This window comes from Euwallacea similis, chromosome 10, assembly GCF_039881205.1.
Source record: "Euwallacea similis isolate ESF13 chromosome 10, ESF131.1, whole genome shotgun sequence".
Lineage (NCBI taxonomy): Eukaryota > Metazoa > Arthropoda > Insecta > Coleoptera > Curculionidae > Euwallacea > Euwallacea similis.
In genome coordinates this window covers 772,729-800,352 of record NC_089618.1, presented here as the reverse complement: position 1 = coordinate 800,352, position 27,624 = coordinate 772,729, and the positions used below count along the sequence as shown (strand labels likewise).

Sequence of the window (27,624 nt, the reverse complement as noted above, 5' to 3'; positions counted from 1 at the left end):
TGGCACCTCAGTAGTACCTCAGTGGTTCCGCTTGATCGTGGTACCTGTATTGTGGTATATCGCGCTCCCGTTAGGATCGCGACTTCATTCGTTCGGTTCTGTTACGACCTTTCCGGGTAGATTTACTGCATGATTATGGGTGTGCTACAGTTTTGGTAAGTATTATTTTTTATTTTGATTGAATGGAATTTTAAAGGGAAATCTGGTGACCTTGTTTAGGTAGGTAGATATTAGTTAAAATTTAGAGACTGGTCTAGGCAGAAGAGATTTTAAATTGCTTTAAAAATTCTTAGCGCCTCGTTGATTGGGACGAATAGGGCAGCTCATGGCATAATTGATGAAAGAGTAGAATTCATACCAAATGAGTTGAAGGCTGTTCTTATAAATTCTTAGTCGGCTCATAAAAGAACGAAGTTTTTGATGGCTTATAGATTTTGTACCAACAGCTCTCTTCTTCCATTTTCTTAAGAAAAACCGCAGTTAAGTGATGTAGCACCGAACAAACTTATGGTTCTTAGCTATAATTTTGCCACCGGGAAAACGATTTTTTCCCAGTACCCACTCGATTTTTAGCCAAGAGTGAGATGGTCTTTCGTTTGTTAAGAAGAACCATAATTTAATATTTCAATTTCATAGAAGTGTTTGTTAACCAGAGAATAAATTATTGACTAAATCACAAAAAATTATAAACTCTAAAAAAAACTTCCTGTTAAAGAAACAGTACTTGAATACCATTAGTAGTTATGAGTGTTCTCTTGGTGACTTTTGACTAGTTCAGGCTACTTTCTCATAATTCAGTTTAAATCCGTTAATAAATTTGATTTATTACTTTTAATGGCTTTTGTGGGCATTAAAAGAAAACGAAAGCAAAAATATACATTTTTCTCATTTACAGACAAATTGCTAATTCTAATTATTCATTTAGCCAATTCATATTATTTCATTAGGGCGAATGTTATAATATGTTGATCTGATTAGTCCTATAGTGAGGCGGACCATTAAGGTTTCCCATACTTAACTAACTTCACTTTAAATGCATTTAGTTATTAATTGGCTATCTACATATTCATTTTTGCTTTATGTAACATTTAAATGTCCTGAGAAAGACTTAAATATCATGAGAAAGACTTCATCTCGCTATTTCAAGAAAACATATATTACAGTATCCTCTGCTCATGGGTAAGATTATAAGTGAGACTGCTTTTCAAACTTTGTGAGACTTATCAACCTTAATTTAATCACAAACACCACCATAAAACGCAATGCTAACTTAAACTAATCTTTTTATCTGAATTAAGACTTTTCACTACAGCGTTTAGCACTTAACAATACATAACTCTCTTTCTTATATGTATGCCGGTCGCTTACACAGGGTGATACATTAACAATGGGACAACCAAAAACTGAAGATACTACACGTCTAATAATGATGATTGGAAAACATATGCCTTACTCGAAAGCTGATAGTTTCGGATATACAGGATGTTGAAAGTTAAAATTTTAATTCATTTTTTTGCCATTATTCTAAAAATATTCAGGTTAGCCGCTTAAAAAATTGTAAAATTATGTTTTTTAGGGGACGAATAAGATAAGTTTTGTAATTTTCGCCTTGCTAATAGAAGGCGCAACTTACGGTAAATTTTACATAATTTACGAGTAGTAACTTTTTACCCTGTATATCTAATATGAAATTTGAGCCAAAATCTGAAAGAGCAATCATTTTTCCATTAATCATGTATTCTTGGTTCATTTCGATATCTCGATTGAGAAAAGTCTATTTAACGAACCCTATGTTTAAATTTAATAATTTATAATAATCTATTAGCAATGCGGAAAATGCAAAATGTATCTTATTCGCCACCTAAGAAACATAATTTTATAAATTTTCAAGTGTTTAACTTAGATATTTTCAGAATAATGACAAAAAATTAATTAAAATTTCAACTTTCAACACCCTGTATATATCCAAAACTATTAACCTTCGGATAAGCCATATTTTCTCCAATCGTCAGTATTCAACGGGTAGTATCCCCAGCGTCCCATTGTTAATAAATCACCCCGTATATTCATCGCTCGGCATTAGCGAGAAACTTCCAGGACAATGTCGAATTTCCTCGAATATGTCAGTCTTCCGTACCCCTTCGGGAATGCTTTTGTAAGCTGATACCGGTAAATCTTAACTACTCACATATATGCAACATGTAAAGCATATAAGGTAGTTATATCTATTATTTGAAGACATAGAGGGTCGCGGCTTGGTAGTAGGGGAGGCACCCCTAATGCAATGTTGCCAAGTTGTACGGCTTTTCCCCGGATTGGGGAAAATCTTAAACTAACATTCTGGCCTGCCTGATGTTACTTATACCTTAATGCCGTAACCTACTTTATGCCTTAACCTCGTCCTTATCTGCATTCAATAATTCGACATTTTTATCATGGTTGTAGTCATTTTCTGCCTTTCAGGCACTAGTTTATAACGTTAATTTTATCAGTTAGAAATCTACATTTTATATTTCAGTCTTTCGATGACGGTGGGCGATTTTACGTATCTCAAATTCCTGAAGACAATTACTTTAACTTTTGGTATAGCAAATGTTTGTTAAGTAACATTGGTGGGGTTGACCGATGAGTTACTACCTCGTTTAAATTTGGTTTCCGTGATTGATTTCATCGGACCCCCAAACCTGGCCCCCTGGTAAACTCGAATATATCTGACTAAGCAAAAGTGCTTCAATGCTTCCGCACTACAGTTCATAATAATGATTATGTAATTTTACATAACTGATCAATCAGGTTCAAAATCGGAGCTGAGACTCCCCTATCCCAGTAAATCGTTGCAGTTATGGTTTGAAAGATTTATTCTACTGGAGGTATCAAGATCTGGGAGGAGCCCGAGATGAATGTGAGGAAACGTTCTTCGTGATCTTCCCTTCTAAGTTTAATAAGAGGTAATCATCGAAAAAACTTCGTAGTAGCAGGCGATAATTGAGTAATTTGCTATTTACCATCAAACATCTGACCGACGTATGGCAACAAATTAACTTAGCCAAGACATGCCTCTAATGTTTCAATACCTACTGGAAGTTTAATTTTAACGATCACCCTTTATGAAGAGGTAGAAATTGCGAATTCTTTTCTCAATCATATATGGTAAACTGCACTTCCGCACCGGTTCGGGCCAAGTTAGTAATGTGCCGTTAACTTTAACTACAAGTTCATTTAAATAGAAACCTTGAAGCAGGACCCGTAGTATTGATAACATTCTTCGCTTTTATGCTTAAGCTAGACACTTTTTAGGTGTTTAAGATTAAAACACGATGACTATGGATTTTAATTTTTGCTTGTTTAAGTCTAAAATGGCCAGGAATAAAATCGAGACGATACATTTTAAACACAAAAATTTTAAAAGGAGCCATGAGGAGTGTGACGAGATAACAATTTCCGAAAAATGCTTTTTTTAGGTGTATCTGAAAGCTTTTTGACCTAATTTAGCAGTAGACCCAAATTATACGGTTAAAAATCGAAAATCTAGAAACTTGTCTTGCAGATTAGAAAACACTCTATTAATAATAAAATGTAGTATTAATGGGTGATTTCCAAAAATTTGGTTCTCGGTGAGGAATTTTACACTGATAGAGATCTATGATCTGAAGAATTTACATTTTCAAATATATTAGCTGGTTGTGTAGGTTGTTCAGATCTCTTCAATTCCAAATATGCGGGAACAACTTTTACTTTCCCATTTTGTGTGTTATAAGGATCTAACGTTTGTTCTTCTATTATGGAAATTAGCGCTATGCGACAATATACTAATTTGACTTTCTCGATATCCGACCTGCTTCTACAAAGTGTTCCACCTATTTAAGCGGGATTCTTCCACATTCCTTTGAGTCTTGCAGAAGCTCTTTGATAACATGTCAATTGTAATTACAATAAATGCTAGGGCAGATCTCGTAAGAGTTCAGACACTTATGAGTTTAAGTATAATTTTTTTGAATTAATAAATAAAATTAATTGATTAAAAAATTAATAAATTAAATTATACTTAGCTCTTGACTCCATGCGCAAGTACCACTTTTTACTCGCGAATAATCGTAAAATGTAGAGATTAAAAGATAATTAAATGAAGAGAATGTTAGAGGTAGTAAAATTTGTTTAGATATTTAAATGCATGTTTTTAAAAAATCCACTGATTTTACTAACTGAATACCAAACTTGAAAATTATAACTATTTCGAGAAAGGACAGGGACACAAGTATGATATGTTTCCTGAGGATTGTTCAGTGACGTGCAAGCAGACACGCCAATGGTGAGACCGCAGATTTTATTTTTATTGCTGAATATACGTTTTCAGTTACATTTTCTTAACGCCTAAAATATTCCACAATTTTATCTTGACATACTGATTAGTGACGTGCAGACAGGCACGCCAATGATGAAACTGCAGTTTTTAATTTTATTGCTGAATAACTCACTGTTACTTAACGCCTGGTACGTTCTATAATTTTATCTTCAGAGATGAAGTTACGAATTAAAAAAAAGTTATTTTTGGGGCTTTTGGATCTCATGGGGCTACATCTTCCTAAAGAGGCATTTTCGGAAGTATTTTTTGTCTCTTTTGACTTGAAAAGTGGCTTAAATGCATGCTGAAAACCGTGAGTTAAACGCAGACGAAGCATTCTCTACTGAGAATATTTGTCACAAGGAGAGAACATGTTTCTGTTTTTCTGTATAAAATTATCTCAATTTTATCGCAAAACAAATTATTATCCGGAAACGTGCTAAGCTGTTCGCTAATTATAATTATGCATATACGATTACCATGAGCTGTACATGACTTGATGTTGATTTGTATGACTTTCCTTCTTAGGGCATAGTTCGAGACATAACTTTATTTTAACAATGAAAAGGAGATTTCTCGTTAATTATGCAAAATAGGAAATTAAAAGTCATATGCATAATCAACATAATTCTTAACGCAGTATACGTATTGATTTTGTCAATATTGTAATAAATTAACCAAACCATTTGGAATCGGTGTCGGTAGATGTTGTGACATGGTCAATAATGTACGTTGAATGAGGAATGTCGGTCTTCGATTAAGTGGGCATTCGAATGTATACCTACCTACATAAGGATTAGCAATTGCTTGTATAGATACTTTATGATGATACACAATCACAATCACTGCAATTCGAACCACCTCGAACTAAATGTGCACCCACGAAACAATGTTTATTAGACTTAAATGACGGTATTCGCCAAATCCGTATAAATACATATCGTCAATTTAAGTATTATTCGTGGAGATCTCATCAGATTTGCAAGGAGGTGAAGGTAGTCGAAAACTGTGTCATTTATAAATAGAATTGCATACCAGCCCATTTGATGTTTATAGCAGACGAGCAAAACCATCAAGCGCTTCTACCCGTCTATTATCTAATCGCGACTGAAGAATGTAATGCTTGGTTGCATCAGATGCATTTTTTACTTCAGCTTATGTTGCTGTTGAAGAATAAAGGATATGATACTTACTCTATTTAAATGGCATGCAGATATCGTTATTGAATAATAGAATTTCGCGGAAATTAATTTCTAGCTAAAGAAGGTTAACTACTGCGTGATAATAAATTCAACGTTGCCCGATGAGGTCCTTGGCGTGACGAATTTCGAGAAGTTGAAAAGTTGTCTGTGTTCGGGACCGGCCCCTGCCCGAACTTATAAGATGTCACCAGAATTTCACAACTTCAGAGCTATAAATTCAATAAATGTTTAAAGTTGATGATCTTTCATAATAATCTAATGGAGTCAAATCCGGTTAACGTGCCGGCCAGCTTGTGTCTTCATTATTTGAAATGACTTTACCGAGAAATATTTGAGATAAAAACCAGTCACATACTGGTAAGTACTTCAAGCGAGCACTTTTGGTTATAGGAACATCTTGACCTGAAAAGGCTGATCCTTGTCAAGCTCATGAATTTTTGCTACTCCATGAGTAGGCCGTGAGCGAATCAAAATCATTACAACATTCCACGAAAGTCGTTTAAGCCTTTAGGGTTTAACGAGTTGATGGAATTTTTAATTCCACTGGATATTGTCGTATTATTAATTATACCGCACTTTAAATTGTACGCTGTTTGGAGTTGTGAAATGTTGGTAACATCTGATAAACTCCGGCAGGGGCCTGTTGGTGTAAAAGTCAGACTTGACAATTTTTTTATTTCGCCAGAATTGGTCTTGCAGATTTAAGATAATAGTATTGTGAACTAAAAATTAGGACTAAACAGACCTAATATTGACCATTTTTACCGCTGTTAAGGAAGAGCGTCGCCCAGGTTAAAGAACGACCTTCAAGAAACTGTATCGAAATGAGCTTCAGCTCGATACTTTTGATGTCATAATAATGCGGAAAAATTATCATTTTAATCTCGATATAGAAGAAAGTTTACTAGATTCCTAAGGTTTCAGTGATCACGTCTGTAAATCAGCGGCAATTTACCGGATGTACAATAATAGTCGTAAAATTTTACTGTCACGTAGAACTTCTTCATCAGGGTCGTAAAATATATCTCTTCAGCTCTTCTCACTCTCTCTCTCTAGATTCGTCAACTACTGTGGGACAAATCTTCCGATTAACATGCGTCATCAAAAATTGAGGCGATCTTGAAAAGTTCTGTTGAAATCACAAGTAAACTCTAAATCCCATGATCGATCCTAATCATTTGCAGTCCGAAGTAAAAGTAAAATATTATTGTGGTAAAAACTTAAATGGGAAAATTACATACTTTTTGTGTTAAAGGTCAGCAGAAACAACACTCCGTATACGATTTGTTACAGATTTTTTTTAAAGCTTCATTACTATTATTGTGAATGAGTTGGTACTTTACATCTAGCCGGAAAAAAATCATGGTTGAATAGAAACATATTGTAAGCTCTTATGTTTAAAATAATGATAGTAATGCTAACAATACTGTTACACCATGCAAGTGAAGCACTCTTCTTAGGACTACCACTTAAGATAAAATTATAGTCGAGGTTCGGATGGTATGAAGTAACACGACCAACTTTAAAATGCATCATTAAAATCATGCACCATGGTCTAAATAACGAAAGTTTTTCCACTTAACGGATTTTCTATGGTTTCGACATTTAATTTACACCATGTTAATATTACAAAACGACCAATTAAACAGATTTGTGCTTTGTTAGTTGTAGAAGCGACTCATTGTTTTCCACCCATATCTCGTGTCACGAGGGTCTTAAATACTTTCCAATTTCGGTGAAAGAATTGTTAGCGATAGGAGAAATGCTTTGGTACCAGTATGACGATTTTTGCTATTTACATAAACATGCATAAATAGGAAATTTTTAAATAATAATAAATCGAAGGTTTCATAATTGCAAACTAACAGTAGAAACTTAAAACCATAATACGTTACGTCAATATTCGCACTGCATATGGGCCGGAGATGAGGTAAAGCAAGATTTCAGGTGAGCACTGATTATTCGGCTATAAATGTCTCTGGTTGTTTATAGTCCAAAAAATTCCATCGCGGTAGGTATTACTTTCTGAATTGCAACATTCTTGTGTTTTAACATACTCAATTTTTATGGCGATTATATCATTGATATGATGATCTATAAGGATAGTAACGTACCTCTATTTGACCCAATGCCTATAAACTAAGCTTAATGATCTTCGTTTAGTCTTCATTTGTTACGGATAATGGCTTAAGGCACGTCTTCCTATGAAAGTTTAATATAATCATTCGAGGTAGAGTTGTGAAAATTCTCAACACACACGTGCGTTAGGGAAAACTAATAAACGACGGATACAGCGCAGTGAACTTCTTTGGTTAAAGGAATCAATGTGTTATAGTATTAGTCAACTAACCAAAATATGTCCCCACATCGTACGTGCCTCTGAAATAGCTAAAAGATGTTAATTTAGGTATTAATATTCAAGAAAATGCCACAAAATGTTAAGCGCGTTGTCTAGTCGTGTATTATGAAAGTGATCATCCAATGAGAATGATGAAGTGATGTCCCATTTCCATTCTGATGGTCAGGGTTACAGCCCTGGTTGGCGGTATTATTCATGGCCCTGAGAAGAATAATGTACAGGATGTCTCAAATTCAACATCCCTACATCTATTTTATGGAAACGGAAAGTGCATAATATGAAAATTTTAAACTGTGGGTCTTCAACGGGGTTGGATGACCGCCATTTTGATGTGAAGAAGTTCACTTCTAAAATGTTAGAGTAACGAGCTATGACGTCATCAATTATATTTTTCCCAGAAACATATCCGAATTCTAATAAAATTACATTGATCCTATTTTCCACACAAACTTTTGTCAAAGAATTTTTTTCTTATGCGTCATCGTTTAAAAGTTATAAGCAAAAGCGTCTAAGCATTTACGTGGCAATGAAGAAGGTGACATGTGTCAGTGTCAAAAATATTTGTGGAAAATTAGACAATGGACATTGACATGCGTGCGGTAACATTTTTATCGCACGTGTGCTTGCAAAAATGTTATCCCACGTAACACTTAATGAAATTTACAGAAGACAACAAAGTAAATACACATGTGCATACAAACAACAATCCAATGAGATGCCATCTTAAAGCATCTATTATACATAAAATATGTCTTAGATCAAGGTTTGACTCCTACAACGAATAACGTCGTTGACCCACGCTTTGATTAGTAAAAGCACCCCATGAATCTAAAGGTCAATAAGCATTACATAAAAATTCCTATAGGCAAATTGTTTATATTACAAAATAATAGCGCATCTTATACATACAGTGAGGTCAAATAGGTTTGAATAAATTCATTTAAAATTCACACCTTATTACTTTGAAATTACGATCAGACCCGTTAATTTCTATTTTTAGAATGGCTATTTTAAAAATAATTTTCGTTTATACAAGGCGATCCAAAAAGAAGTGATAATAACTTTTTTTTAACTTAATTTTTGTATAATGCCAGTGGTTCAGAGTGTAATAATGAAAAATAACAATTCATTACACGATCAAAATGCTATTTTGCCGAACTCGCAACGAAATATGCTATTTCAGAAGCTCATCGTTTCACTTTTTAACCTCACTGTATATGCACCTAACACTCTTCGCTAATAAGTCTTACGTTTCCCCTTGGGGCAATCGGGGCTAACGTCAGGAATTTCAAATATTTTCTTAAAGCTTCTTCTATCGCAAATAACAATTACGCAAATATCTCATAGTTTCTAGTTATATGATAAACGAACACAAACAATCAAAGAAAGTGAATGTACATCGGCGACGTAATGGCCCATAGATCACGAAGAAGAATGAAGACCCATTCACCTCATTTTTCCCAATCCTCATCTAATAGTAATTCCGGTGGTGATGTTATGTAAATATGTGATGATTTACTTTTATTTCTATCCCTCGCATGGTTATCTTTTATTAAAACACTTCCGACTTTCACGATTATGTTAGCATGATTTACCTGCTGCTACTATTGTTGCTAAGTGTTGATTTTTTGAAAATAACTTATGTTTTGAATTAGAACATTTACGTCTTATAATTAGATGTCAGAATTGTAAATTTTTGCTCGTGGAGAAAGGAAACAAAATCGTGTTTTAAATTTTATAAATTGCTATCGGAAATTCCAATAATGTTATTTCTCCCTTGCCTTTGAACAAAGCCTTTGAAACGATTTTCTTACTTGGAAAGTTCAAAGAGATTGCACAAAGTTTATTTATTCTATGCAGACTTATTTTAAACTGGAAACATTTAAAGGAAATTGAAATAAATAACGCTGCTTTGATATTGGCTTAAAGAAACGTCGGAACAAGTTAATTTAAAATCTGACCTGTATTTCTCGAATAAACGCTGAGAGGCGTCGACTTTTCTTTTAATTTTCGCTTTTTAATGCCATACGTGACTTTTGTAAAATGTTAAAAAAACAAACGAAATTAATTTTTTAAATGACAAAATTTTTTTGATTTTTTTTCTCATCATTTTTGTAATTCTACAACAAATTTTAAACAGTTTTGATTTCATATGTTCAACTAAATATACTTAGAAAGTTGAAACAAAGTTTAATTTTTCCAATGATCATTCCAAGTCTAGTTTCTATGGGATATGCTTCACTAAATGTTTTAGGAGAAAAAATGATAAAAGTAGAAAGGTTCCGAACACTGACTGACTGAAAACTGACCAAATAAGAAAAGTTTTCGCATCAAATGGTCAAACCTGGAATAACCTAATTACATTAACCCAGTCTATTATTCTTATCAACTAAACTCTATTATATTTAAGTGTTTCTTAAATTACTTCGAAAAGTGTATAGAACCTGCCTGACACCACCACTATTCTGGAATCAGAAAATTACCCATTCAGTAAAATTGTCTCAAAAGGTTAAACATTAATTCCTTCTAAGCTTTTTTTCACGAGAAAAATCATCAAAAAGATACCTGACATGTATACTGGCTGCCGGGTAGTGTGGTATTCACTGAAGCGCCCACCTATTAAAAACCTTGGAATACCTAAAAACTGATCTTCGGCCGCTCGGAACTGCCCTTAGGGATATATCTTCAGTGTCGAGGAGGCGTTAAAATTCTGCTGTTTATAATTCTATAAATCCAATCGTTATCGTCGTCTTTAAAGGGGCGAGGGTTTATCGCACACCTGTTATGTGGCGTATTGCGCCCAATTCTTTTCGTAATTGGACTATTGCTTTGCTGTGCTATTGTCCTTCACTAGCGACACGTTCCATTCATTCCTTTTCTTTGGCAATCATAAAAATGACATTACTGCAACACACCCATTTCGTTTTACTTTCCAACATCTCGTTATTCCTTCTGAAGTAATCTAAAATTGACGATGTTAAAAACGACTTATTTAATAAGTGATAAAAAAAAATCAGCAGATAAATTCAGGAAATTGTTCCAATTAAAACCTGTTTCCATCGAATCTATAGTATCAAATGCGTGGGATTGCGCTCATTGATAATCGAAGTACTAAATTACTAAACCATTACATAACTCTTGTATAATACTCCTATGGGACTAAACGGTATAATGAGTACCATTCAAGGATGCACTGTATTGTTTATATTAATTAGAATAAAACAAATGAATATGCCAGTCGGTTCATTGAATGAGTAATTAAATCGCTTATATACAGCGTGTCACACATTTGAGTTTATGTATGGGAATCTCGGAAATGGTAAGAGATACAAAGTTGGTTAAATGGAGGTAAAGTTACGTATTTTTGGCGTTTAACAATAATCCATTTACGAATTTTAAAAAATCCGAGTACTCTCAGAAATATCCGATAAAAACCGAAAATTTGGATTTTCCTTCTTCTTCTAAAAAAAAATCAAAAACCATTATTCCGAGAAAACTAATAATTAATCATTATTATTATGGTTTCAGCAAGATGGTACTCCAGCGCATAATCGTAGAAAAGTTACCTATTTTTTAAATTTGCACTTTCCTAATTCATAGATCTGGGAGACGGGGTGTAGTATATTAGCCAGTGCCATCTCCTGATTTGAATCATTTGGACTATTTTCTTTGGAATGGTTATAAAGCACAAAGTGTGTGAAATACCTGTAAATATCCAAGAAGAATTGCGAGTAATAAAATACGATATGACGTTTATCGATTTGACATCGCAACGCAATTCAAAACTCCTTAGATGGAAAAGATGTTTTTAACTTTTATTCATATAAAATCCACTAAAATGCACATAATACATTATTAGAAAGGAAATTTCACGTAGATTCCACTTTTGTAAAAATCCAAAATGACGCCCATAAAAATAACTAAAGGAAGTAGTTCATGATATCTCAAAAACCAATCGTCGAGTAAAAATACCGATCTCCCCAGTAGAAAACCAGACAAAAAGTGCTCTAACAATCTTTCATTATCAGCTTTCTCCGAATTGTCGAGTTTTTTGAAAAAGCGAAAATCCAAATTTTCAGTTTTCATCGGATTTCCGAAAGTATTTGGATTTTTTAAAATTCGTAAATATATTATTGCAGAGCGCCGAAAAACGCAACTTTGCCTCCATTTAACCTACTCTGTATGTCTTATCGGCTCCGAAATACCCATTCATAGACTCGAACTTGTGACACCCTGTATATAAATGCTAGAAACAACATTAACGTATTTTAATTACGGTTCGCGAGATTTAAATGGGATGGGGTTCACTTGGAGAAATATAAACAGATGCTTTAATGGAATATGTGTTAGATTATAAGTAGTCTTCGTTTATGGGAAATATATTATGATATGTACTTGATTTGAGGATTTATGAATAACGTCCTAACTAGGTAATCCTCACACCCGAGGTAAGCTGATTTTTGTAGTAGGATTGCTATAGGAATTAAGCTGATCACCCCTTACAATTAAAAATAGGATCACTGGAATTTGAATCTACAAATTGTTCTATGACCCAGGATCATCTATAGAATAAATTTTGATTTAATACATTATTAGATACCCAAGGAGCTTTCTTAGAAGAGTGGGATATGTTGCAAATGTCTTTTAAATGCCTCAAAAACGGGTAGACATAAAGGGAAAACACTTTTGCATAACTGTAATTTTCATTTCTTTTAAAGACTAGAGGTATAGGTGGTCAGTAATGAAATTGAAAATCTCCTCTAAACAGGCCACAAATTCTCGAGAGCATGAGAAAAAAGGAAAAATATATTAAAAATTCCTCATAGATTAAGACGCTCAAAGAATTGTTTATTTTATGAACATAAAAGGAATCAAAAACGGCAGAAAAAGTAAATAATTCATCGTGCATCGTTCTACTTCCTTTGTCGTGGGAGGCCAGACGTTCCTCGCCGTAAATTGGAACACTGCGAAGTAGACGACCTCAATATGGACATAAACGTAATAACGTAATAAAACCGAAAGAACGCAAATTTCAAAGCAAAACTGAATCGCAATTATTTATAAAACGACTTATAACTTAATCTTAATGGTATTAGACTTAACCGCTAAATAAAGTATTAAAACTGTTATGGTTTTCAAGTACATACTTACTTGAAACAAGTACTTACACGAGATCGACATAAGTGGGACAATATTAATAGAATAGTAGTAGATGAAAGCCATACACAGAACTAAACAAATATGTTTAATTGTTGAGAAATAGTTGAAAGAAGATAAAAATCCAAAGTTAAATGGAAATAAAGACATTGGTTTTATCGGTTTATCATCAGTAAGAAACTCGCAGATAATACGAAAAGGTCTATCTGGTATTCCTGTAAAAATAAATAGATTAAACTCGTTTTAAACTGCAAAACTGATACCTATTTGTAAGGCTTGTAAGAAGATTTTTAAGAAGATTTGGAAGAAAATTTGTAACAAGATTTGTAACATACAAGATAACTTTCTGAAAAATCTGGATCCGAATTTGGGGTAAATATGAGCTAAAATGTAAAATGGTTATGTAAAATGTAGGTTCTTTTTTCTTGCCATTAAAAGTCAGTAAAAATAAGATAAAAGATGATGAAAAAATTGTTTCTTTTCCTATTTAAAAACGAAATTTTGATATTTTGTACGAAGGACGAATTATTGATCTCATCAAATTTCACTGCAAAATATCGGTCCTTTTGCTGTAATTTACGAAAAAATTCCTTTTCATTTGATGAACACTTGGTGGTCTACCCGAAAATCCTTTATAAATGGGCAATAAATTAATGATGTAACAGATGCTATTAATTAACTGTTTTGAATGTTTACATTACATAAACCTGTTCATACACTAAATGTTTATCTAAGAAATAATGTAGACGGATACAGTCAGTCTATTTAAATGCAAATTAAAAAATCTTTAAACAAAAAATAAGCGTGCCATTGAATATGCTGGTTTGGCACATGTGTCGAAGATAAAGATCCGGGATATCTCTTTACATACCAATGGAAAAGGTCATCGGTGGAAGATTAAGATGTGAGCTTGATTTACCTTGATCAATTTGTCTTTTATTTAACGTTTATTACAAAAATATTTCGTTAAAGAGGATGCCATAAATACCATATAGAAAACCTCTTACTGAGGAGAAGAAATGAAGTGAAGTAGAGTTAAAGGCCGACAATAACAACAGGAAGTTCCCTTCAAGTCGCATATTATTCAAATAATATGACCCCAAAAGAATAGAAAATAAATCTTTGTAGCGAGGAAAAAATGAAAGTGGTCATCATACTTAATTAAATTACACATTATCGAAAGCTAGCTGGTGGATAAAGTGGACAATAATCCATTAATAAATTTAAAGGATCCCTTTCATTTGGAGTAATAACCACCTTTATCTGCGTGCAGCGCCTACCCATTAATTATAACATACAACTGCGATCCTCCCATCAATGTTCAAAACGAAACGATGATATTCACCTTGATGGGAGCAAAGGATTTATTGGGTATATGGATGACGAAAGAAAGTGAATGCAGCAGAGAAAGTGCAATACTTTTTTCAAAATGCTACAGGTATATGCTGAAACCGGGCAACAAATTGCTGCAGCTATTCTGAGCGAAGTCTCATATAAACGACAATTTTTATGGGTTGAATTTATGACAAAAGTTGCGCCAGTTTATGTGAAAAACATACTTACATATACATACATACATACATTGAAAGTGTATCACAGTCACACGGAGAAAGCCTTGTTATTGGTATTTGCGATCTAGTTTTGATTTTTTCATATTATGCTCTATATTAGGAACATGTGTCTTCTGGTATGGTTTCGCGTATTGGGCAATAGGCAGTTTTCTTACATGTGAAATTGATTGATTCCGTTAAGAAGAGAGAATAAAAAAAAAGCGAGATCAGAAATTATAACAGTCGAATTTTCGTTAATGAAATATTGATTTTTCGAAAAAATGATTTGTGGATCTACTTGTTGTTGATTTGCTCCACGCAGTCCGAACTCAGACATAAAAGGCTTAACAGCGAAACTTGTGACACAAGTGGGGCATAAAGTAGAGGCCCCCAAGCTATGGTCTTCGAGCCAAATCCGGCCCTTGACACCTTGCGGCCACGGGGACTGAGAAAACTTCACGATTATTCACCATATTAAACGTTAATACCATATAAAAGCGTATCGAAAATTTTCAATCAACAGACTTTATGTGGAAAAATGCTTAATTTAATGCACGTGATGTTCATCGTCTTTTCTGCAGCAAATTTTATAAGAAAAGCCGGACTTAATCATAGACAATTTTCTTGAACATATTGAACCTGAGTATGGCGATTTATTGTCCCGCATTGAAGTGCGATGATTGTGCCGCGGAAAAGAGGTAAAACGCTTCTTTGAGTTACGAAACGAAATTGACATATCTATGATGAAAAAATTAAGGTCAGTTACAGAATTTGCAGATCTAATATGACTGTGGGATCTAGCATTTTGAACTGATATAATTGAATATCTTATTTTCCTTAATGTAAACTTACAAGGAAGAGGAAAACTTGTACATGAGCTCTGTTTCCAAATTAATTCATTTTAAACAAATTTACTTCTTTCGCAGCAATAATTAAAACAAAATACTTTTTCACATTGTTAATTTTGCGAAATTTTGCAGAAAATCATGCAATAAAAATTACATTTTCAGCTCAAAGTTGCTTTGAAAAAATTATTTTGTTAGAAAACGAGTTACGTATGCGGTTTATAGATTTTTGTAAATATGAAAAATTGTTAATTTTGCTCCAAAATCGATTTGAAGTAGGATATTTGCAATCTAAGAATACTCTAAATTTGTTGTTTAAAAATGTTTTATTCTTTGTTACCGAAAAATAATTATAGCAATATTAGGAATTTTGCTATAATTATTGATAAATGATTTCTATTTTTGGAACAACTAACGTCTGTAAACAAAATTTTCCCGGCTTCAAATGTGTAGTCAAAAAATCATTGAAAATTGATAGTTATTTGAAAGAGTTTTTGCCTATTGGTGCTTCTAAATCCGCACCCAGTATAAATAGAATAATTGAAAAGTCTACAAAACAAGCACGTTAATCACGTTAAATATTTGTTTTATTTGTATCTATTTATATTTTTTGTTTGATAATTTTATATATCTTCATAGATAATAAAAAATTGAACATGTCATTTTATTAATATTATTTTCGTATAAACCTTTATACCCGGCCTGCCCATAGTTTTATACATTCATATACGCCCCTATCTAAAAAGTTTGGGGACTACTACCATAGAGGATTTAATTTTTCACAATTTTTCAAGATTCTTTTGGATCTAAAAGATGTAAAAGGATATTCACAGTATTTTTGATCCTTCGAACCCGTTGATAAATGAAGAGAATTTTCAACTTCTTCAATATTTATTGCTGGGAAAGTCATGAACCAATATCCTCATATGCTGGCACTTACAACCTGATGACTTCAGCCTCACTAAAATCCTACTAGCCTCTAAAGACAGGTGTCCGCAAATTTTCTATTTTCTTTCTTTGAGCAAGAAATCTTTCAGCCTATTTCTTAGTGCTTTGAACCCGATGATGAGTATGTCCAAATTTCAGCTCTTGCTTCAAACCGGCATGCAAATAGATTTTCCTCTTTGTTAATTTTTTTTGCTGTAGGAACTGGGTGAAGAGTACATTTTGATATTTTTTCTTTAAGTCCTTGGAGAAATCTCAACTTTTTTAGTCTGACGTTAGTTTTAATTTAATTTCGTCTACGTGTGATGACAGGATGCGTTTTAGGAAATAGGTGTACCTACACCTGCCTCAGAGGAAGGTGTTCCAACTTTTCGCATATTGCTTACCATATTATTCTAACTTCGGAAACACGCATTTCTATCACTTCTAACCCGTTAATCGCTGATTCTTCTAATACAATCAGGTCATTTCTTAATCTTCATAATTAATTTTTGTACATTTTTGTATTGTTTCACGCAGTGATCTCATTATCTTAAACCTCAAGGAGTCTGCGACAAGATTATCTCTAGTGGCTCGCTGGATGAGTAGGCAGTTGGAAGTCTTCGGAAATGTTCTTTTTACCTTCTTTGTCTGCCACCGCACGAAATTTTCTATGCTACAGCGATAAGTTCAAAAATCGCCTCTGCAGGTTTTCACTGTATGAACTTAGCACAAATTAATAATTTCTTAACGTATAATTATACTGAATGGATATTTCAATTAAAATTAAAACGAAACCAAGAATCAAATACATATTTTCCCCAACTGCAGCTGCAACGCTTTCCATTTCAACAAATCTTCCAAGAGAAGGTTAACAAACTAATTCGATAGGCTGATGCATTACTTACACTCTTCGCGATATCTTGTTTACTGTTATCACGTCTTTCACTTTCCGTCCAATAATTGAGATTAATTGCAGACGTGTCCTGTCCGGAATGTGATTCCGGAAATTGTAGATGCACTTAATCTCACGGCTAATCTTACCAAATCGGGTTGTACTGGTATATCAAACCAGTAGTTCATAGAGAGGAAAAGCTGTGGTGCGAAAATGAGGAAGGCATATGATTTGTTTTTGCTTTCATAAGTTGCTCTGGGGTTTCATATTTCATTGCAAACACTCTCTTCCTTTAATATTTATTACAAAAATAATTATGGATTTTGATACGGATCTGCAATTTCCTCGCATGACGATCTTAATTACCGATAATATTGTCTTATTGTAAAAATGCACTTTTATAGAAAGCTTTTAGTTGAGCGAGCTGTTGTTTGAGATTCCTGAAAACCAACAGTAAAAGGTTTGCGAATTAGGTAGGTTAATGGGTTAAAATGAGAGTAACTGTGAATATGTAATACTGCTAGTGAACCGTAACATTTCAAAATACAGAGAACTGCTAACATTAAAGCATCAGGTTATGCTTTAATGAAATCTATTGAAAGGCAAACATGGAAGCAGCATTGGTACTAAATCACTTAAAACTGGCCGATAAAGAAGAAAGTATGCGGGTGTTAGCTGTTAAGTCGACCATTATACATAATATTGATATTTACCAAGCTATTTTTCAAATTTCTAATATTTCACTTTCTTTTTTTTTCAATATTATTTATTTATGTTAACTGTGAAACTCATTTTTTTCCTTGCAGGTTCCGGTTAATGGGCACCACCCTCTGGGTAATATCGATCCTGTCCATTACCAGCCTGACGGGGGGCCATTCCACCCTAATCAAGGAGAAGCTGGACATGTCCTCGTATCTAAGGCCACTACCAGAAGACCTGCGTCCCAAGGTGAAACTGGCCTTAAGAGCCGAAGCCGGACAGTCCCCTAGTGTGAAAGAATGCGAGCAGGAAGAAGATTCAATACCGTGCCCTCCAAGTAAATTTCGCTCTGCCAGTGCCGAATGCAATAATGTGAGGCATCCTAGCTGGGGCACAAGAGGGGCTCCGTTTTTGAGACTCATCGCGCCAGATTATGCTGATGGTGAGTGGATAATGATCTTGAGCTTGCCCAATGGAAACCTTCAAGGAGGACCGAAATCAATTTTGATTTGATTTTTCACTAATTTGCCGCTAAAAATAATAACTAGAGTTCTATGCTTGAAAGAAGCGGGATCTTTGAGACGTACATTATGATCCTCTGCATCAAATCTAGAAAATGATTTCTGTCCACCCAACCAACTTAAACCATCCAACTGTATGGCTTAAGTTTTACCTTAAATTAAATTTGAAATTAAATGTTAACTTAAATTTTAACAACAATAACTGCAGAATATTCCACCATTTACATGAGATGATAGTTAAGATATCCAAGAAACAATAATCACGTGAATGTTAGCTCACCGTCCTTGCGACCAGGATTTGATGCTTCAAGTGTGAGATGATTGACCTGTTAGGTTTTTATTCAGTTGTTATGGCCACCTATTGTTTCTTCCTTGTCTAAGAAGTAAAAAATTCGTGTCGGGAATTTTGCACAATTTACGCATGTCGGTAGTTTATTTGCAACAGTAATTATGTACGAAATTAATTAGTCACAAGATGCTGAGCGCACTTATTGTTATGGGAGCATTATATAAGTTGGTCCAATTAGAGAAAGTGTTCCCTTCAGGAAGTTTGTACATCGCAAGTTTGCGGTAATACCTGGATTAATCTGAGTTGAAGCTTTCATTACTTAACCAGAATATGTAATGCTTATTTGACTGTATCGGTTACTTCGCATCAACACCCCACATAAATCTTTCTGGTAGTCAGACCTGGCGCAGCGTCACAGCCTACGTTCGATTCAGCGCTCTAGGCAACTCTTCTGCCATCCTTTTATTTCAAACCTTCTGGGAATTGTGGATTTTCGGGCACCAATAATTGTCTGCAATCAGCGCGTTTCTAAAAAAGTCTTCTTTTAAAACCCAAAGACGTGATCTATCGCCGATCCTCATCATTCATGTAGTGAGCACTCAACTGCTCATCTCAGCTCTGTAATTGAAAATTACCTGCAGAGGACCTTAACCCTTCGATTGCATTAGAAACTTTTGAACCTCCAACATCGTGAATAACGTTTCCCCATGAAGAAAATTAGAAAATACTACAAATCAGTACAAAACCTGAATCAAGGAAGTAGAATTGTTTTTACATCTCTTCATGACCATTTGCGGAAGAAGTGCGTTACGCATTACGTAAACGATCATCGATCAATTCACCTTGACTATCACGCTTTAATGTGATCTGCTCCGTTTACGTGATAATGTGCACTCTGATAATTACTGTAAAGGTTACATGACCTATAATATTCAATTACTGTTATTGACGGTTCAATGGAAGCCGGGTTTTGTGTGGAACGTGCCATTGATCCATTGTTTTAACGAGGGCTAGCCTTTCGCGCTGGTTTAATAGCAGGAAACACCTACACTCCTAAAACGAATTTTCTAAGAAAAACAATGTTCATTCGGATTATAATACTTACACCAGTGATATTGTTATGGAAAACAGCAATAATTGAGCAATCTTACACACCGATTTGTAAAGGTGACATAAGCTGCAGGCCCCGACAAAGATTATGGCACGTACACGTCACAGTCACGTGTAGAAGAACGAAGATTGCAGATCACGAGGTGCGCTTTCCCTTTCGTCATCATCCGTTTGGAGGGAAGGACGCTGCAGTCATGAAATCACAAGATCGATAGGTACTATTCGTGGGAACGGTTGCATCAATAATACCTTAGTATTAAAAGCAATCAACGAAAAATTACAGTTACCTTTAGGAAACTTCAGTAATGTGGTACCATTATGAAATTTAAGGCTTAGCAATTTCGATCAAGATGGTAATCAGTAAGGGTAATAATTACAATTAGACTAATTTGATGATCAAGAAGCAATCGCAAAGAGATGGGTCTAGAAAAAAAACTATTGAATAAGAAATCAGTAAATAAAGAAAATTATATCAAGATCTTGGAGGATTCGCCATCCACGTCCAAACACAGTTCTTCTATGTGTCTTCTTAAACGCTATATTGACCTCAAAGCATCCCTTTTTTTTATATATATAGTCCTTGTGACTGGTGACGACCTTCCTTCGCATATAAAGTCGGTGGACACAGAGATGTGAATAAAATATTTCATAGTTCTCCATAAATAATAATATAAGGGGGATAAATCTGGTGCACCTGCCGGCCAACGTATGTCTCTATTGCTTGACATGACTCTACCAGCAAATATTTCAGAGAAATAATAAGTCACCCTACTAGCGTTATGTGGAGGAGCATCATCTTATTGAAACCAAAAGTTATTCAAGCAGTTGAGACAAATGTGGTTATCGATGTAATCGATAAAGTAGGTCCTTCAAAACTGAAAATAACAATCTGCAGTCACATTGTCTGCCTAAATGTATGGGTCTATGCTCGCATCGTTAAATAAGCCAAATCATACGTTTAGCCCGAGACGTGCTTGTGGTCAACGTCCTTGGGGATCGCATAAATTTTCAGTGGACTAGACATGTTCATTGTGACAATTGAACATGCTTAGGTTGGTAAACTTGCACTCATCCTTGAATATTACGTTGTAAACAAAATGGGAATTTTGCTTTAACAGTGTCATGATGTTCCTATAAAACGCCATCCTTTGTTCAGGGTCTCCTCGATCCAAGACTTGGGTGATGAACAGGCGATATATATGGTTTTTCAAGCTCCTCCACAGTGCTTGATGAAATATGTTGATTTTTTTTGCTACGATCCTTTGTCGAAGTAAAAGGATTATCTTGACTCTAATAGAGAATTGAATTGAATATTTATTAATTATAATATGAAATTATTATTTTTGAGGAGGTTTTAACATCGAGATCCTCATAGTTGAGCTGCAGAAATGGAGACCTAGTATATTTCATTCGAAAGTATTTTTATCACTTTTGAATAGATGCAGCTTTCCACCTCACGTCAAGCCATAATTTTCATGCATAAGCGATAAGAATGCTCTTTTAGCTTTTCACACAAAATATACTGTGTATTTAATCAAGTTTCTCTATTTCCAGGCAAATCTGAACCTCGCCAGTCTTCGACTCACGGTCGCCTACCCAATCCCCTGGAAGTATCAGCAATTCTCCAATCTATTCCAGCCCAGAGCCATGAATCCGTTACTTCTCTCCTTGGAGCTTGGAGTGAGCTGCTCCTACATGACTTGGCCATGACTGGAAATCTGAAGAACCAGGACTGTTGCTCCGACAACGCTCCTGCTCATCCCGAATGTTACGCGAAATTGGGCAATGGTGAATGTAAGGAGTACATGAGAACTCTGCCTTCCATGGATGTTGATCAATGTAGTTTCGGTAAGTGTTCTTCAATGCCAAATAAGTTGTTGATGGCGTAAGTTGTTGAACAAGGCTACGATTTACGAGTGAAATAGAGCATCGAATTTAACTTAATAACGGTAGTTTGCCTTGGTCGTAGATGACGTTTTGTTCTTGTAATAACACGGATCTGTGTTCTATATTAGTCATTTAGGAATGCCAATAGCGTTTTAATCATTAATCAGCCTTGCGAGTTTCATTGATTGAGCAATATGAATTGAAATTGTAAGAAGAATTCTCTTTATGATGATTTTTTTGTGTTCGAGCAAAAACATGAACACTTAAGAGAATTATTGGCAAAGCTCTTTCTATATGTATATACAGGGTGTCTTTTGTGGAATAAAACGTTGCATTGACACCTTGTAAAATGGAAACAAGTAACTTTTGTTATAAAGTTTATCTGAATCACTCTATTTTTTACCCTCTAGTACCCAATACTCATTTATATCATTGTTTCTGGGACACCCTGTATATATTCCAATATTCATTAAGTATCCATCTAGTATCGGATTAGAACAGGACGAAACAAATGGATACTGTTATTTGCCGAAAATGATTGTAATCTGAAACGGTTTAATTGTATATTTTCACATTATTTACGACAGTTACCTCATAAAGTTTTCTTCCTGTAGAGCACCGCAACCAAATGAACCTGGCATCATCCTTCCTAGACGGTTCCGCCGTTTATGGGAATACTCCCGTTCAAATGGAATCTTTAAGAACTTACGACCAAGGTTTGGTCAATGTGTCGGTCTGCCTGTCCTGCCAATCAAATGCCCTTTACTCTGCTATTTTAAAAGAACACAACAGAATTGCTGCCAACTTAGCTGTTTTGAACAAACATTGGGATGATGAAACACTCTTCTTGGAAAGCCGAAGAATTGTGATTGCCGAAATTCAACATATCACCTATAACGAGTTCTTGCCTACTATACTAGGACAAGTAAGTGTCGCTCAAAGTCTTAATTCAATTGAATCAAAACCAATGATGTTTATAGGAGACTATAGTGAGTTCTGAATTGAGCCTCAAACCACATGGTCGATTCTCCAAATATTCCAGCTCCAGGCGTGCTGGGGTATTCAATGAGGTGGCCATGACTGCTCTTCCTGCCTTGCTTTCCATGCTGCCCAGCAGTTTGGTAAGACCGATATTAGTTGCGAATCTCCAGGAAAAAAACTCTATCTATTTGCAGTTGAGTAAAACTGCAGACAGCTTTGCCGACATGATCGACATACTGATTAGTGAGCCAGCTCAGAATCCTAGCATGCACATTTCGGTGCCTCTTCGCTCCGACTGGGACACTTCCGGCTTGTTTGTCCATATGGGCAGAGACCATGGTGTTCCTGGTTACGTGAAAATGCTCCAATTCTGCAAGAATCAAACCTTCCCCAAGATTCTTAAATTCGAGGACTTAAAGGCCTACCACATTAAACCCGAGTACATCAAAGCTTTGAAGTACTTGTATAACAACACCAAAGATATTGACTTACTACCAGGAGTTTTGCTCGAAACGCCTCTACCTGGGGCCATTGTAGGGCCCACTCTCAACTGCCTAATCAAAGAACAGTTCATTTTACTAAAAAAGAGTGACAGGTTTTGGTACGAAAACGATTTGCCTCCGAGTTCCTTGACTACAGCTCAGCTGAAGGAAATTAAGAAAACCACATTGGCTGGTCTATTGTGCATCAATACTGATGATATGGGCAAAATTCAACCCAAAGCTTTCGTTGTTGAGGATAAGTTTCTCAATGGGAGGATACCGTGTGATCAGTTTGCCTTGCCACAATTAGCTGAGTGGGTAGAAATGGATCATATGAGTGAAATCAGCGAGGAATTGCTGATGGAGGCGTTGGCCAAGGCGGAGCAAAAGTTGATGGACAGGAGGAAGATGGAATATCAAGTTTGGAGCACTGGTGAGTGATTATTAATATATCAGACCTGATAAATTCTTTATACATACTCCCACCGAAACGCTGGATACGATTGTTCAGCCAAATATTTCCCCTTCAGGGGAGATTTTTCCACATTGTTGAAATCGGTTTTTCCTTGACCAAGAACTAAAATCAAATTGGATTGCTTTGGAAAGACTATAACATCATTCTTCCACTATGTGATCTATCGACTCCACCAGGTTGGGTTCCTAAGCAGTTTTCTGGATATGCGAAAATTGTTTCAAGGGCGCCCCAAACCTCATTCTCAAAGACCCAACGTAACTACTCGGGATGGTCGACCCGGCTTCAATAATTATCTGCAAAGGCGAAATGATCCAAGTCGGTTAACTTAATACATTCATAGAAAATTGTGACAACAATTCCTAGTCGATTCAGTGTGTGTAGCTCTTTAAGGAGTGTACACAGTGAATCAACTCGTATCGGTAGACTCGACTGGGCACAAACGACAAGTTTGGTTGGTGGCAAGCACATTGAAAAGATACAAAATACCACGTGAAATCGATGCATTTTGTGTTGTCCTTCATTCTACCTGGAACCCATAGACTGGAAAATTATAACTCGTTAATTATGGTCTCGTTATTTCAGTTGGTGGAATCAATCCGAAATCACCCCATGGTATCGCAGCTTCCTTCAGCAAACCCAACAAACAAGCTCTCAAGGTGGCGAACACTTCGTTGCTTCTTGAATTTGCTTCTAACGAAATACTCAACTCTTTATCGTAAGAACTACATCGCCACTCTTTGACCAAAAGTCCTAACAAATGCTGATTTTAGACGCCGAAGGCGACGACGTCAAGCTGATAGTCGATCCATTAGTTTCCACACCAGCGATGATTTAAGCGACTTACAAAACGTGGACATTTCGGCATTAGTTCCTCCGGAAGTGTTCCACGATGACGAAGAAGATTGTTCAGACGATGGTCCTTGTGATCCCTCAAGCCCATACCGCACTCTTTCAGGACATTGCAATAACTTAAAAAGGCCCGAATGGGGCAAAAGTTTGACCATATTCAACAGGTTGCTCCCCAGTGCTTATGAAGATGGTACGTGGATTCACCAATGAGCCTTCATCCACCTCTTCTATGAACTTTTTTTTACACAGGCATTTCCAAACCTAGAGTGACTGGCGTCACCGGCGTACCTCTACCCAACCCCAGAACTATTTCTCGAGTGGTCCATCCAGATATCAGCAATCTTCATAAACGTTATACTCTCATGGTGATGCAAATCGGCCAGCTGCTGGACCACGACATCACTATGACGCCCATTCATAAAGGGCATCATGAATCTATTCCCAGCTGCAGGTCCTGTGACAGTCCCAGAACGGTGCATCCGGAGTGTAACCCCATTCCAATTCCTCAAGGAGATCACTATTATCCTAATTACAACGTCAGTACTGGGGAAAATATGTGCTTCCCTTCGATGAGATCATTGCCAGGGCAGCAGCATTTGGGCCCTAGGGAGCAAATTAATCAGAATACTGCGTTTCTTGACGGTTCAATAGTATGTATTACTTCCCTGTGGATTGAAAAGAGCGTATCTGTATTTTTTATTTTGAACTAAAAAGCTTAAACTTACAAAAAAAGATTTAATTTTATACCTAACGACAAAAAATAATAGATTTGTTGCAATATTAAGTGCAGTTTCAAAATTAAGTGAAATTTCTAGATTTACGGAGAAAATACTTGTATTCTGGATAAACTCATCGGTGAGCATGGTAAAATGAACTGGACCGATCTTCCATCAACCAAAGGGCTTTTGCCCAGAAGTTCTACTCATCCAGAATGCAGATCTGGATCCGGGTTCTGCTTTATAGCCGGCATGTTTTGTTCTCATTCAACTCATGAACTCTAGATCTTAAAAATGAATTTTCCAGGTGATGGACGTGCCTCAGAACAGCCAGGTCTCACCATGATACACACCATTTACTTGAGAGAACACAACAGAGTTCGCGACTCCCTCCACCAAACCAACTCTCACTGGACCCATCACAAGTTGTTTCAGGAAACAAGGAAGATTGTTATAGCAAATTTCCAGCATATCGTTTATAACGAATTTTTGCCGAGAATTCTTGGGTGGAACGCCATGAGCCTTTATGGGTTGAAGCTGCTTCCTCAAGGCTATTACACAGAGTACAACCCCAACTGTAATCCGGCTGCTTTTACTGAGTTTGCAGCTGCAGCTTTCAGATTAGGGCACTCGTTATTGCGACCTCACATTCCGAGATTGGATAATAGTTATAATATAGTGGAACCTGCAATTTTATTAAGAGACTTCTTCTTTAAGACCGACATTATGATGGAAGTAAGGGTTTCTAGTGGTTCAAAAATTTCATGCAATAAACATTTTCCTTCTAGCCTGGTCTTATCGATGACATCGCCAGGGGCATGGTATCCACGCCAATGGAGAACATGGATCAATTTATTACGGGAGAAGTGACAAATCATTTATTCGAAGATCGTAAGATTCCCTTCTCCGGGATCGACCTCATAGCCCTTAATGTGCAGAGAGCTAGAGATCATGGTAAACAACCTTCATAAAACCAAGATATGATTTTAACTACTAGCCATATATTGCAGGAATCCCTTCGTACAATAATTACAGAGCCCTATGTAATCTTAAACGTGCCACCTCCTGGGAGGATCTCTCTAGGGAAATTCCTCCAGACACCATTCGAAGATTAAAGTCACTTTACGTCTCAGTTGACGACATCGATTTGTTCCCTGGAGGAATGTCCGAACGGCCTTTGCAAGGAGGGTTGATAGGTCCTACATTTGGATGTATTATAGCCATACAATTTAGACATTTAAGAAAATGTGATAGATTTTGGTAAGGCATCTCACCTTAAATGGCAAAATCAGGATATTTTAAACGTTTGCAGGTATGAGACCAATGATCCCCTACTGGGTTTCACTGAAGCCCAATTAGCCGAAATTAGGAAGATAACTTTAGCCAAAACTATCTGTGATAATTTAGATGGTAACAGCGACATGCAGAGATCTGCGTTCGAATTACCATCGAACTTCCTCAATCCGAGGTAAATGCCCTTTTTTCAAATTGCCTTGGAAGTTTTAAAACAATTTTATTAGGGTCCCTTGTAAAGACCATCCTAGCATGAACTTCAACCCATGGAGAGAAAATGCCCCTGGACAAGGTTGCATTATTGCTGGCAAGCATGTTCAGGTGGGAGAAAGCGTGTTGCCTTCTCCATGCACTAGCTGCGTGTGCAATGTTGGTGGGGTAAGTTATTTTACTTATAACAATAATTGAAATTGCAGTTAGAAAAACATTATTCTTCCAAAGGACTTCGGTTTCATTACCATTCTTCTCATTGTCAGAGGTATTTCGTAAGTACCTAAAAGGTATTCGGGAGTGCCTGCATCAAATTACTTTCGCCTTTAAATTTCTTCAAACCATTAGAGAGACGGAAATATTTAAGGTTACTCTGCCGTTCCCTTCATCTCTGTCTTTACATTTATTTGGTTGAAATTCTTATAGGCTCTGACTGCTGAAATCTAAGATTAAAGGAGACAGTCTTCTGCCGAATTGATACAACTTTTTTGTAATGAGTTTTTTTTCTTTTTCCAGGGAACTTGTGCCTCACTCAAAATAAACGACTGCCAACAACTGATGAGAGAATGGTCTAAAGAGAATGTAGTCAGAGATGAGGTGTGCACTGCACAATGCGGTTTCCTTTTCCGCAACCAAGTAGGATTGGTGGGAAAAGGGTCGAGCCTCCAGCCCAAACAACAATTCATACGCCAAGCACGGGTATCGGACCCTGCTGCTTTCGACTTTCCAATCCAAGTCCCTGATTTGAGACCTTTTATTGTTTAATAATGGAAATCTCTCATTGACTGATTTTTTTACTTAAAACTTTAAATAATAAAGTTAAAGTACCTATCTGAAA

The 27,624-nt window shown here is 35.8% G+C and overlaps 1 protein-coding gene across 1 annotated transcript; it reads left to right on the top strand.

Annotated features, from left to right (window-relative positions):
• LOC136411642 (uncharacterized) lies at nt 1-27,624 on the top strand. Its single transcript, XM_066394288.1, has 16 exons — nt 1-155; nt 18,081-18,415; nt 21,448-21,741; nt 22,395-22,705; nt 22,761-22,901; nt 22,956-23,676; nt 24,301-24,433; nt 24,489-24,757; nt 24,817-25,217; nt 25,383-25,533; nt 25,591-26,018; nt 26,072-26,237; nt 26,294-26,543; nt 26,596-26,751; nt 26,804-26,954; nt 27,303-27,624. The coding sequence occupies exons 1-16, from the start codon at nt 130-132 to the stop codon at nt 27,549-27,551; spliced, it is 4,182 nt and encodes a 1,393-aa protein (XP_066250385.1). The 5' UTR covers nt 1-129; the 3' UTR covers nt 27,552-27,624.

Coding starts and splice junctions, on each gene's coding strand:
- LOC136411642 (XM_066394288.1), top strand. CDS start 130: ATGATTATGGGTGTGCTACAGTTTTG. Junction 23,677..24,300: donor ATATCAAGTTTGGAGCACTG/GTGAGTGATTAT, acceptor TCGTTATTTCAG/TTGGTGGAATCAATCCGAAA. Junction 26,955..27,302: donor GCGTGTGCAATGTTGGTGGG/GTAAGTTATTTT, acceptor TTCTTTTTCCAG/GGAACTTGTGCCTCACTCAA.